The sequence below is a fragment of the Lactuca virosa genome, chromosome 4 (assembly GCF_052849685.1).
Source record: "Lactuca virosa cultivar CGN04683 chromosome 4, Lactuca_virosa_CGN04683_v6, whole genome shotgun sequence".
NCBI classification, from domain to species: Eukaryota; Viridiplantae; Streptophyta; class Magnoliopsida; order Asterales; family Asteraceae; genus Lactuca; species Lactuca virosa.
This window is the reverse complement of record NC_136429.1, coordinates 74,125,796-74,138,981: the sequence shown is the minus strand read 5'-3', so window position 1 is coordinate 74,138,981 and position 13,186 is coordinate 74,125,796. Positions and strand designations below refer to the sequence as shown.

The 13,186-nt window shown below is 33.8% G+C and overlaps 1 protein-coding gene across 1 annotated transcript; it reads left to right on the top strand.

Moving 5' to 3' along the window:
- The first annotated feature begins 1,365 nt into the window (after nucleotides 1–1,365).
- On the top strand, nucleotides 1,366–10,923 carry LOC145105444 (uncharacterized). The gene is made up of 3 exons (XM_079042546.1): nucleotides 1,366–1,545; nucleotides 2,203–2,788; nucleotides 9,902–10,923. Exons 2-3 carry the CDS (start codon nucleotides 2,214–2,216, stop codon nucleotides 10,056–10,058), a joined length of 732 nt encoding a protein of 243 aa, XP_078898672.1. The 5' UTR covers nucleotides 1,366–1,545; nucleotides 2,203–2,213; the 3' UTR covers nucleotides 10,059–10,923.
- The last annotated feature ends 2,263 nt before the right edge of the window (nucleotides 10,924–13,186 follow it).

Genomic DNA, 13,186 nt, shown 5'->3' with positions numbered 1-13,186 from the left:
CAAAACCAAATTTATGTCTACAAGAGAAAAATATGAAATATTTCTAAAATCTCAACTATTGTTTGTTCATTTTTAAGTATTATGTGTTGAGATTCTAAGAACCGAGAAGCGAGATTGCGATAAACAAAGATTAGCGATATAGAAGAAAGATAACTATAAGTCACCTGCTTGTTTTGTTAGCTATGATGATATCAATGTTGCTTAGCAAAATCAACAACCCTTGCGGAGAGGACCAATTGGCTAAAGAATCACGTTCGTCACTTAAAATGTATTTGGTTGTGAAATTTTTTCTAGTTTTTCATTACAATTTTCAAATGAAAATGAAAATTTTGAAAACGTGTTTTGTTGGTTCAATTTTAAAAAAGTTCCAATTTTAAATTGTATGTAAATTAGAAAAATGATTTTTATAGTTTTCCAAAACTTTCAAGATTTCTAAAATGGGAAGTGAAAACTCCATTGGTTTCAACCAAATGTGTTTTTATAAAATTTTCATTGAAAACTTAACTCTAACTTTTGAAAATGTTTTCTAAAAAAAACATTTTTCCATAACCAAACGCACCCTTGTTTTTATAAGTTTATTTCTAACAAATTAATTATAAATATGCTAGTCTCTCTCATTTGAATAAGAACTTAGTGGCTGGTCCCTTAAAAAATGGGGCTCTATGAATCAAATTTATATTGGGTTTACCTTTGCTTCAAACTTTTACTTAAGTACAAGAAAATCAACTTTTTTTTTTTTTTTTTTTTTTCCGGAAAATTTCTGCGAGTTTTCAAAAACAATGGACTATTTCTTCTTGGAGAAGAGGACGTCTGCAGTTTTCTAAAAAACAAACAATATGCTAACTAAAACATTTGTTTGTCCACAAACATAAGAGTTTAGAAGAAATAAAAAAAAGCTTATAAACCAAAAACAAACACCACCTTACTGCCTTAGTCTTCTCCACTTTTTGCCTCTATTTTTTTCCTCAATTTGATTGACGCCTCAAGCCTTCAGGCTTCAACGTATCAGACAATTAGAATATGATATTTAAATATTGGCCCTTAGATACATTGGACATTGTCAAAGTTGCCCCCTAGTGTTGGGCCGATCCCGTTTGTCAAGCATATATGTATCATGTGTTGCACTTTTCCAGGCATGGGTGAATACATTCTATGATGTGGCCTTTTCCTTACCACTTAGTAAGAGTCATCAAATATATATTTTACAAAAAATGTATTTGCATTTATTAGGATTTGTATTATTTGTATAATAGAAGTTGAATGAATCTTCGATTCATTCGGCAATTGGGAGACCATATCTTGGTTCATAAACCAACAAAAAGGAGTATCAACTATCAAGTCAAGTTGATGAATATTCAATGGGGTGCCGGCACCTTCCTTCAACTTGCCTTTCTCCCTTTCCTATCTTGTTGGTATTGGGATAAGCACCCAACTTCGTTATATAGTATTTCATCACCATTCACGAATCAATTGATATATGGACAACTATACTACTATACGTAGTGCATATTCATCCAACATCTAAGTAGAGAAGACATTATTAAGGTAAGTCACTTGAGTATTTCAATTTTATATTTTGAGTCCAAGTTTGTATCATCTAAAAACAATGTAATCTTGCTTATCATTGTTTTTAGAATACGGTGTAATAGGACCGTTGGTGATGCTGTTTATTATTATTTTTTTTTCGAGTGAATGAGTGATATCGAAAATCACATTCTTGTTTTTACTTTTTATAAAAAGGTTCTTGGAAAATAAATTTGATTTGGAAAAAAGTGTTTTTGAAAGGAATAAAAGGAATTGGATACCATTGTATTGGGAAAAAGCCTATCACGGTATCACCTACTTCACTCCATAAAAGTCATAACAAATTCTTTTTCTTCGACGACCATAAAAATTTCAATGTTTCGCGTATATAATTAAATAAAATCAACTTAGTCAATTCGTTTACATTTTTTTCTCCTACTGTTCGTATTGTAGGTTTCTAGATCCTTTTCACATAATGTCACACGACATATAATTGCATTTTAATTCTTTATCATAAAAATAAAAAATATTAAAATGGTAACGTGAGATACAAAGTAAACAATTATCATGTGGACCCTCCTGAAGTATATGAAAACATCGTATGCCATTTTCCCTTATTTCGTACTAATATCTCCAGACTTTGTTGATAACCATTTCAATTTCTCTCTTTTTTTCTAGTATCATCTCCAATGCCTAATTCTTTGCAAACCCACATAAGAAATCTCGTCAAGATAGTCAACAAAAACTTCAAAAGCAAACCTCCAAAGACATCATGTGCTTTTGATCTCACCATGGACGTCTCAAATCAATTCAAGCAAGTCTTCAAATTCTTTGACCTCAACAACGATGGCAAGATTTCTCAGATGGAGCTCACAAATGTGTTGTTGATTTTTGGTCAAGATAAGTCAAAGGCCACCATTGAAGCCCAAGGAATACTCAAAGAAATTGACTTTAATGGAGATGGGTTCATTGACTTGGATGAGTTCATGGCCATCATGGATGATTCCATTTCCAAGCCAAATTTTCCTATTTCAAAGGAAGATAATATTGATGTTAATGATGATGTTAGAAATGCTTTCATGGTGTTTGATAGTGATAAGAATGGACTCATTTCTGCAAAGGAGTTACAAAGGGTGCTCATTAATCTTGGATGTAGCAATTCGAAGCTTGGACAATGTAGAAAAATGATTCAAAGTGTTGATAAAGATGGAGATGGGTTTGTTGACTTTGAAGAATTTAAGTCAATGATGTCTATTGGGATCAAGTAAGGTTTAACCCATCATCTCTTGTTTCTTATGCATTGATGACTTGTACATCATGCATTGAGATATACTATCATTGCATATCTGTGTGAAGAGAAACTATAGATGTTAGATTTGTAGTCATATGACTAGTTGACAAGATGCATAGATTTATGAGGCCTTTAGTCACAAATTACAAGATACATAGAGATATGAGATCTATCAATAAGTAATATTTTTGTGGAATCACATAGGACATAATGTTGTTACCAGAAAAAATCCCAATGATAGCACATGTGTATGGACATGTGCATACACACATGTTTTATCATTGGCTGTTCATTTAAAATCCCTCGTTATATAATGATTTCCTTTGTGATCCAACTAAAGGGTTGTTTGGTAACTACTTAATGATTCTTAATCGGACAACATTCAGCACGCTTAATACAATTTTTTCAAGAAAACCTTTATATTCTCTTAATGATCAGGAGGTTAGACTCATTCATCAATAAATGGTTTAATCATTTAATCAATTACATATGTAAATTATGATTTGATCAATTAAGTATATAAACTTGATTTTATACATAGGCTATTTAGTTTTAAATAAGTTTATCATGATCCAGTTAATATAGAAATAGAATAGTCATGAGTCATGACCCAACTTTCTTTTTCTTTAGCCCATATGCACACCCGTCCGGCCGTCCCTAGCCTTTACCTCACCCATGCTCCATCTTTTTTTTTTGTTACTTTTTATATAAAATATTTGTTGTAAAATATTAATTTAATACATGATGTTTTCTATAATAAAAAATTTTAAAATATAGACTATATAAATCATAATTTGATAGTTGTTTTTTCAAAGTTGTTCTTATTAGGAAATTGTATATTGGATTTGGACAACACTGTTACATTTTGATAGTATTTTCATGATGTAATTTGCTAACTCTATCCAACTAAGACAATATATTTATAGGATGTTTTATTTTGAAAAATGTACACAATTATGATCGAAAATTCTATTTTTAAAATTTATCTTATCATGATACTGTACTTTCTATTTAGACGATATTATAATTTGGTAAAATTTTCAAAGTATATTTTATTAATGAAATCCTCATTTTTCTTTTCTGAAATCTCAAAGATCAATAATATATAGAAAAATATATTTAAATGCTTGCTTACTGATAAAACAATAACCATATGTTTTACAACATTCTTTATAAACCACGAATCCAATATGCTTCTTTTGATCACAAATGGGAAGAGACACAATACTTGCTTATACTAAGGGAAGGATAACCTAATATAGACTAATTATAAAATATTATTTATAGGATTAAATATATATTTATGTAACCTTTTTTTCTTATTAATTTATTCAACAAATAATTTGTGATAGAAGTTATGCAACTATGTTGGTAAATATATAAATCAATAAAAAGTCTAATTTGTTACAAACTTGATTGAACAACATGGTCATATGTAAATATCAAGGACAAACTACATAAAAACATAAAAACATAAGCATTTATTTATCATCATTCAGAAAAATCTTTATATTTTATTTATATGTAGAAAAATATTTATATTTTCAGTTAACTGAAAATATAATTGTTTTCTGGATTTAAAGAAAATATAAGGTTTTTCTAAATGTTGATAGATAAATGATTGTGTTTTTTCTGCATTTTGCTAAAATATTAAGGGTGTTGATTTACATATCTCTGATTTGAGTTAAATACAAACCCTCCTTACTTAAACTAACCTATTTTGATTTCATGTTTTTGTCTTTTGTCTTTTGTCATTTTTATTTTTATTTTTATTTTTTTTTTAATTTTTTTTAATGTCTTTTGTCTTTTGTTGTGTTTTGTTTTTTTATTATTATTAGATGATGATAATAATAATAATAATAATAATAATAATAATGTTATTTTTTTTAATTATTTGTGTTTTATAAACACATTATTTTATATATAGTTGTATTTTTATTTTTTGTTTGAACTATCATTATGTTATTTTTTTCGTTCGGACTATCAATATGTTATTTTTTTCGTCTGGATTATCCATGTGTTTTTTTTGTCCGTACTAGTATTGGGTTATTTTTTTTGTTCGAACTATCATTTAATTATTTTTTTACAGTCGAATTATTCCTATGTTATTATTTTTTTGTTCGTACTATCTCTGTGTTATTTTCTCGTCCCGTCTATCCCTGTATTATATTTTTATTCCGAAAATGATAGTCGGAACGAAAAAAATAACACAATGATAGTCCGAATGAAAAAAAACATGTGATTAGTCCACACAGAAAAATAATATAGAGATAGTCGGAACAAAAGAATAACACAAAAAGTCTGTATGAAAAAGTAACAAATGGATAGTCTGAATGAAAAAAATAACATGACATAATCCGATCGAAAAAAAACAACGCAAAGATAGTCGGAACGAAAACAATAATAGGTAGGTAATCCGAACGAAGGAATAATACATGCATAGTGTTGGATTAGGTGTCTAAGCCCATAACTATAATTGCTATGTACTTGATTCGATAGTAGCATGATCCTTTTGGGTTGCCTTCACCATAACAACTTGATAGGATGACTTTTGGAGAAAGAGGTTAATTAATGATTTATTAATATATTATAAGAATAATATATTAATTATAAATCATATTATTTAATTAGTATTAATCAGAAATTAATTTTGGGATTAAAGGAACTAATTAAAAGAATGGGGGCTGGTTATGTAAATCAATGATAGTTGCAGAGTTAGGCTGATGGACTCCTCTAGAAGGGAGTGGACGAAATCTATAGGAGCCCTATCGGATTTTGTCCAAGGCTTCTAATGTGGAGGTCCATGGACTGCTTAAGGCCTAAGCAAGGAAACTAGGGTTTCCACCTGAAAACCCTAGCAGCCTTAGCTATATAAAGACCCTTAGCATATGAATTTTGGCCACTTGCTCTCTAAGAGAACCCTAGCCGAAAATTGTAGTGCTTCATCATCTCTCTCCTTCATCCTTTGCTACTGGTGTTTGTGACTCCATTAGAGGTGCAACACTTGAGGCACTAAAGCTTTCAAGAGTCAAGATCATCCAAAGAAACTCTTGTTATTACTAGACAACAAGCAATGTATTCTTCTAACCCTAGTTTTCATATGGATTTCGAATTGTATGCTAGTATTAGGGTTGTTGCTTTGGAATTTCTATTTGCATGTATAACTAGAGAAAAGCTTAGATCCAAAGCAATTAGGGTTGCATGATCACATAGGAATGTTGTTATGCTCAAAACCCATCAGTGGTATCAGAGTCTATGATGTTTTTCTATTATATTTGATGAAATTGTGATCTGTCCAAATCGAATGCAAAATAAAATTCATTTTCTGTTTAACAAACTCGACGAGTCCATGCCCTGACTCGACGAGTTGGATCATCTGTTAGCTGATTTTTCAAGTTTTTTTTATCTATTTTGGATTAGGATAATTACCATAATTCGTTTTTATCACTTTAAATTGAATTTACTGAATGGTAATGTGATTTCCTTATCAAAATAGATGGATTTGGTCAAATTTTGAGATAATGACAAAATCATGTGATTAATTTAATTATTTAAAATTTGATCTAGTAATTTTGAAAGTTTCAAATTACACCCCTTAAGTTTTGAAATTTAAAATTTAATTAAAGGGAAATCTCCAGAAAAGTCCTAAAAATTTACCCTAATTTACGAAAAAGTCCCAAACTAAAATTTGTTTACGAAAAAACATGAATTACCGGTAAAAATGGCGATTTGACCCATTTTTTCCGGTTTACCGGTTTTATTACTTACATGTTTCACTAAAGTCCTATTATTTTACCCTAATTTGCGAATAAATCTCAAAATAAAATTTACTGATGATTTGACCATTTTCTTCATGTAACATACATTTTATCGGTTTCATTGCTGACTTAGACACCTAGTCATTAAATTAGCTGATAAGATTAATACGATGGGTTATATAATGTCACATTTACTGTAAAATTTGATACCCATCTCATCGGCTCATTTATGACTATGTATCTATGTCAGCAATGAAACCAATAAAATGTGTGTTTCCAAGAAAAAATGACAGAAAATGAGTTGATGTCTGATGAGATGGATATATTGGGTTACATAAGATTAGATTAGACAATATGATATTTCTTATAAACGTAAAAAATAACGCAGTTGTTGTTAATTTATGTAATTATTGTAGTCTTCGTTGGATGCATTTTATGTTCCAAAAAGATATACAATACATAAGGATATCAAATTTTATGCTAAACATAACATTATAGCATATCCATCTCATCATCTTATTTAATGACTAGGCGTCCGGGTCAGCAATGAAACCGGTAAAATGTATGTTACATAGAGAAAAGGGTCAAATCATCAGTAAATTTTATTTTGGGACTTATTCGCAAATTAGGGTAAAATAATGAGACTTTAGTGAAACATGTAAGTAATAAAACCGGTAAACCGGAAAAAAGGGGTCAAATCGCCATTTTTACCGGTAATTCATGCTTTTTCGAAAACAAAATTTAGTTTGGGACTTTTTCGTAAATTAGGGTAAAATTTTAGGACTTTTCTGGAGATTTCCCTTCATTAAAAGGTTAATTTTGAAATATTAAATTCTAAAACCCTATTGTATTAAAAGTTTAAAATACACCCTTATACTATTATAATATTAAAAGTTTAATTTATATATATGTATAAGATGAGTCAGTATTACCGTTAGTAGGCCTCATTCACGAAGCCGATCTATAAGGGGGGGTATAAGGAAACTGCCTATAAAATAGCGGTTGAATGGGTGTCCACTCTCACCCACCGCTTCCTTGAGTGGTGGAGGGTCGTTAGCCGAACGGGTAGGATATGACATTAATTCTCTCATTAATAAGTATAATGATAAATATAAAGTAACTAAATGTTTTTATAAATTCTCAATCTTAGTTACTTTAGGAAAATATGAATTTGATGCTAATAAATGAAATTGCACATTGCACTTTGTCAAGTCGTTAGTGGAGAATGGGTGGTCTGTCAGGAAGTTAGATCAATTTGAGGTTCCGGGTTTCAGGAAAGGTAGAGGTGCTTTTTCTGCAAAGGTTTAAGGTTCGTTCTTCTTTGGTTCAGTGAGTTCCGCTAGGGTTAGTTTCAGTTGCCTTGATAAGGCTGTAGTATTCTCGGGTTGTGGTAGTGCTGCTCAGATTGTTTGGCGTGTTAAGAAAGGTAAGAACGAATTTCGAGGACAAAATCTAATTTAAGTGGGGGAGATTTATAACACCCGGAATATTGAAGAGAAATTGTTGGGAATAAGCTTTATTTGAGTTGAACTCGGCGAGTTTATGATGGAAGATTCACGTGATTAAATGAGCCAACTCGACGAGTTGAGGTGCCTCAACTCGGCGAGTTGGTGGCTGGGAAGGAAACCCTAATTTTAGGGTGTTGCACCCTATTTAAAGACCTTAAGCTCCTTTGGCTGGCCTCCTTAGCAGCCTCCATTGTTGTCAAACCCCTAAATCGAGTTGTAGCCTCCATTGTCAAACAATTGAGCCTTGGATGAAGTTTGGTGGTCATTTTGGGCATTATGAAGGAGTTAGAAGATCTTGAAGTTCTAAGCTTGGAGAAGGAAGTATTGGATCCAGAATATCTACCCATTTTGCAAGGAGTTTGAGGTATCAAGTTCTTATCTTGATGGCTAGATGCTTAGATCTCTCTTTTGGGTTAATTTGTTATGCTTTAGCCATGGGTTGGATGAATGTTTGGATTAGGACGTCCCAAATCATTATTCTTTCAGATCTGGGGTTGTCATGGACTCTTTTGGCATAAAGGTGCAAACTTTATGGATTTAAGGACTTCTTATGTGCATTAAGTCCCTTATTAAGCCCTTCTTGAGCTTTGAGTTTCTCCTAGGCATGCATGAATGTAAAGTTGGCAACTTTACGTGGTTTTCCAGCTCTAGGGTGTCTGATCTGTAATTTGGGGCTTTGTCTTTGGAGATTAAGTGCTTAATGGTTAAGCCCTCATTCTTTTAAGTATAGGGTTTGGGTTTGAACCCATTTTGGTGGTTCCTAGGGGTAAAATTGGAACTTTACCCTTCTAGATCTCATTTTGGTCGAGACCTGAGCTTTGGAGCTCTTGGATTCGATGAAGGCAACTTAATGTATTAAGTTGTTGGGTCTCAGGCGAACTCGGCTAGTTGGTTGGTCAACTCGGCGGGTTGTTTTGGTTTTCCCCGTTTCTGAGTTGATGTAGAACTCAGTGAGTTGACTAGACAACTCGGCGAGTTGGGTCGATATGGATTATGAATCTTGTCCTTTTGGCTTATGTCTTTGACCAAGTTTGTCCCAAGGGGTGCTTGAGGTAATCTGAATTGTATCTAAGGAAATTATGGGCTTAGGTTAAGGCCCATATAGGATTGGGCCCAATTTGGAAAATTGGGCCATTAGTGGGCCTGTGTGGATCCTTTGGTTGGGCTTGAGAGTTTTAGTTATTAATGGGACATCAGAACAGAAAGTGTTGGACTAGAGAGAATGGTTGGGGCTTAAGGCAAGGCCATGTAAGGGGTTTGGGCCCAATTTGGAAAATTGGGCCAATGGTTTATTTGTGGGCCTTTGGGCCTTTCAGAGTGTAGTTGGGTCATAAATTTGGACAAGGTTAGGTAGGGGTAAAATGGTCCTTTTACCCCAGGCATGGAGTTGTGGTGTGGATTGGAACTCAATTGTTAATTAGGTGTCGTTTTGTTATTAATAGTTCGGGGATCAGTCAGCCTGCAGCCAGGAGTTCTTTGTAAGATTCAACAGTGCGAGGTGAGTCTTCTCAGTATATCCATGGGTCGAAGGCACCAATGCCGACCCATTATGTGTTATGTGGTATGCTAGTTGTCTCTGTAATACTTGCATGGAAGACCCCCGGGGGGAGCCCGTGGCAATTGGATGTCAGACCATGAGGGGAAAGCCCATGGCATTCCAGGTAAAGACCATGGGGGGAGCCCATGGCATAATAGATAAAGACCATGGGGGGAGCCCATGGCACATATATGTATGTGTGTGATAGTATGTGATTGTATGTGGTATGGTGTTTTGGGGAACTCACTAAACTTTGTGCTTATGGTTTCAATTTATGTTTCAGGTACTTCGTTTTTCAAATGGAAGAGCCCGAGATGATTACAGAGCACACACCACATGTTTCCGCATATTGTGAATTACTTTGGTTAATTGATGTTTTGCTAAATATTGGTTACTCTGGTTTTATGAAAACAATATGTATTAGCAATTTAATTATTTAAAAACAATTTTTTTGTGTCGTGATTTTGGGTCGTTACAACAGCAGGTCATGAATTACTAACATTCATGGGCGCATCACCAGGATTCCAACAGATCCAGATGGAACCCTCTGACCAAGAGGACAAGGTGTTTATAACTCCAACAGGTATCTACTGTTACACTGCCATGTCATTTGGTCTTAAAAATGCAGGTGCAACCTAACAAAGACGGGTCAACAAGATGTTCAAAGAGAAACTGGGCGACACCATGGAAGTCTACATCGATGATATGGTGGTCAAGTCCAAAAAAGCTGAGGATCACCTCAAGGATCTCGAAGAAGCCTTTGACATCCTGGACCAATATAACATGAAGCTGAATCGCTCCAAGTGCCACTTTGGGATGAGATCGGGTAAGTTCCTGGGATACATGGTAACCAAAAGAGGAGTCGAAGCAAGCCCGAAGCAAATCAAGGCCATCATTGATCTAAAATCACCATCCTCGACAAAACATATTCAGAGACTAATAGGAAGAGTGGCAACCCTGAACAGGTTCATCTCAAGATCCTTAGAAAAGATGCAATCCTTTTTACGACATCTTGAAGAAGAACAAAAGATTCGAATGGACCCAGGAACATGAAGATGCATTCCAGCAACTTAAAAGATATTTGAGTTCACCACCCCTATTGGTAAAACCATTAGACCAGGAACCACTCCTTCTTTACCTCTCAGTATCCTCGAACGCGGTAAGTGTAGTATTAGCTAAGGATCTCAACGGGGACCAGCATCCCATCTACTATGTAAGTAAAAGTCTCCTAGATCCTGAGACCAAGTATTCCCACCTTGAAAAACTTATACTTGCATTAATAATAGCTTCTACTAAATTAAGACATTATTTCGAAACACACCCTATAACTGTTAGAACTAACTATCCTATTAAGAGTGTTATGAGAAAACCAAAAATGTCAGGAAGGATGGCAAAGTGGTCCGTGAAGTTAAGCACATATGACATAAAATACGAACCAAGATCCGCTATAAAGTCCCAAGCATTGGAAGATTTTGTGTCTGACTTTAGTGATGATCTAAGAGCCGAAATCGAAATAGAAGCCAAACAACTTCTAGAAGAATAGAACATGGGAAGATGGATGCTATTCACAGATGGGGCATCAAACCAAAGAGGAACCGGATTGGGGATCATACTAAAATCGTCACAGGGGGACATACTACCCCAAGCAATCAGTTGTGAGTTCAATGCAACCAACAACAAAGTAGAATACGAGGCACTAATCATGGGACTACAGATATCCAAAGATCTTCAAATCAAGGATCTTTAGGTATTCGTTGATTCTTTATTTTTAACTAACCATTTAATGGATCTTATGTAATAAAAGGAGAGAAGCTAGCACTATACATCCATATCCTCAATAACATGGCCTCAAAATTCAAAACATTTAGCCTAAACCAGTTTCCTAGAGAAGATGTCACACCCCCGAACCAGACGACAGAAACGTCCGGGGTATTGGTGTGACTTCATCCTTGTAGTATCATCACATAGTACATAATTGAAACATAACATCATCATCACACATGTAATATAACAACATACATTGTTTACATCGAGTATTGTGATTGAATATTACATGCCAAAATAGTTAAAGTATGATGGAACAAAAATATAATAAAATATCCATTAGCTTGTTCTGCCCAACCTGCTTCAACGGTTTCCTGAGAATACAAGTTAATTTAAAAAGGTCAACATAAAAATGTTGGTGAGTTCATAAGCATGTTTGAGAAAATGATTTGTATAACTTTGTAATCACAATAAAATCCTATATTTAGTTTAGTATGTTTGTGTCCGATCTTGTATCAATGCATGTGTGCTATTGTTTAATAGAATGCCAAAAGAGAATGAAGAGGATGTAAAGAGAATGCCCCAGACAACCCTATGTTGTCTGTAAAAGAGAATGCTGGTATACCAACCCCTGATGTTGAGTACCGGCGTGAGTATGTTCCCGAGTAATCTAATTAGAAAAGAGAATGGTCTCCCATAAATTTATAATGTTAATTCCTCTAAGTGAGTCGCTATAACCATACTAGATAATGACAATTTCGCCTGTCATGGCGTTGTTGGACGACGACAGAATAGAATAAGGTTTTCGTCACTCTAGACTGGTTTAGTCTAACTGTAGCGAACAACTCAGGTGTGGGGTGTCATCCCCGTATAGATCTATACACAAATCCCCGCTCTCCCTCCAAGAGACCCTGGTTATAACTACAGGCTACGATCGTACACTCAAAAGGTGTCAACCGACACATCTCACTAGATCCTTAATCGAAATTTACGCGAAGAGAAACATATAAAGCACACTCCAGGCCCAATGAATCATGTAAGTGAACAACTAAGGCTCACTAAACATGTAAGTCATTTCAAGGCTCGAAAGGAATGAGATTATATAACATGGGCCCAAAATATATATAAAAGGACAACTAAGGCCCATTTCACATGTGTGTTATTTACAAGCACAAATAGCACGCAAGGAGTATCCAAGGTCCGTCGAGGATGTTAGTGGGTCAATAAGGCCCAATAAACATATAAAGAGTATTCAGGACCTATCAAGCATATAAATGAGCCACTAAACATGTAAAATGACACTAAGGCCCACTAAACATGCAAAAGGACACTAAGGCCCACTAAGTATGTAAAAGGACACTAAGGCCCAATAAACACACAAAAGGACACTAAGGCCCACTAAGCATGTAAAAGGACACTAAAGCCCACTAAACATGTATATTATTTCCCAGGCCCAATAAGGACGTATATATATATATATATATATATATATATATATATATATATATATATTAGGCACATCAAAGTTAACATGTCTAGATGTTTTAAAAGTATATATATAAATTATACAAACTTGCATCTTAACACATGTATAAGAGCTTTTAGCATGATAAAAATAATTTCTTGTTTTTGACCTTTCTGTCCCTGTTTTTATAAAAATTATAGAAAAATCTTCGTAAGTCGAAATTTGGATCCGTAAACACTGAGAGTTTGGAAAATGAGTCTACTTTGTTCATAATTTTTATTATAATTTTTAATGGCCTCAAACCAGTGTGAAAATGTTCATCTTCACAGACTGGTCCGA

What these genes read in the sequence shown, in the direction of transcription:
- LOC145105444 (XM_079042546.1), top strand. Translation starts at nt 2,214, where the DNA reads ATGCCTAATTCTTTGCAAACCCACATAAGAAATCTCGTCAAGATAGTC. An exon ending in ATGATGTCTATTGGGATCAA is followed by an intron (nt 2,789 to 9,901) that starts GTAAGGTTTAAC and finishes TTTATGTTTCAG; the next exon opens with GTACTTCGTTTTTCAAATGG.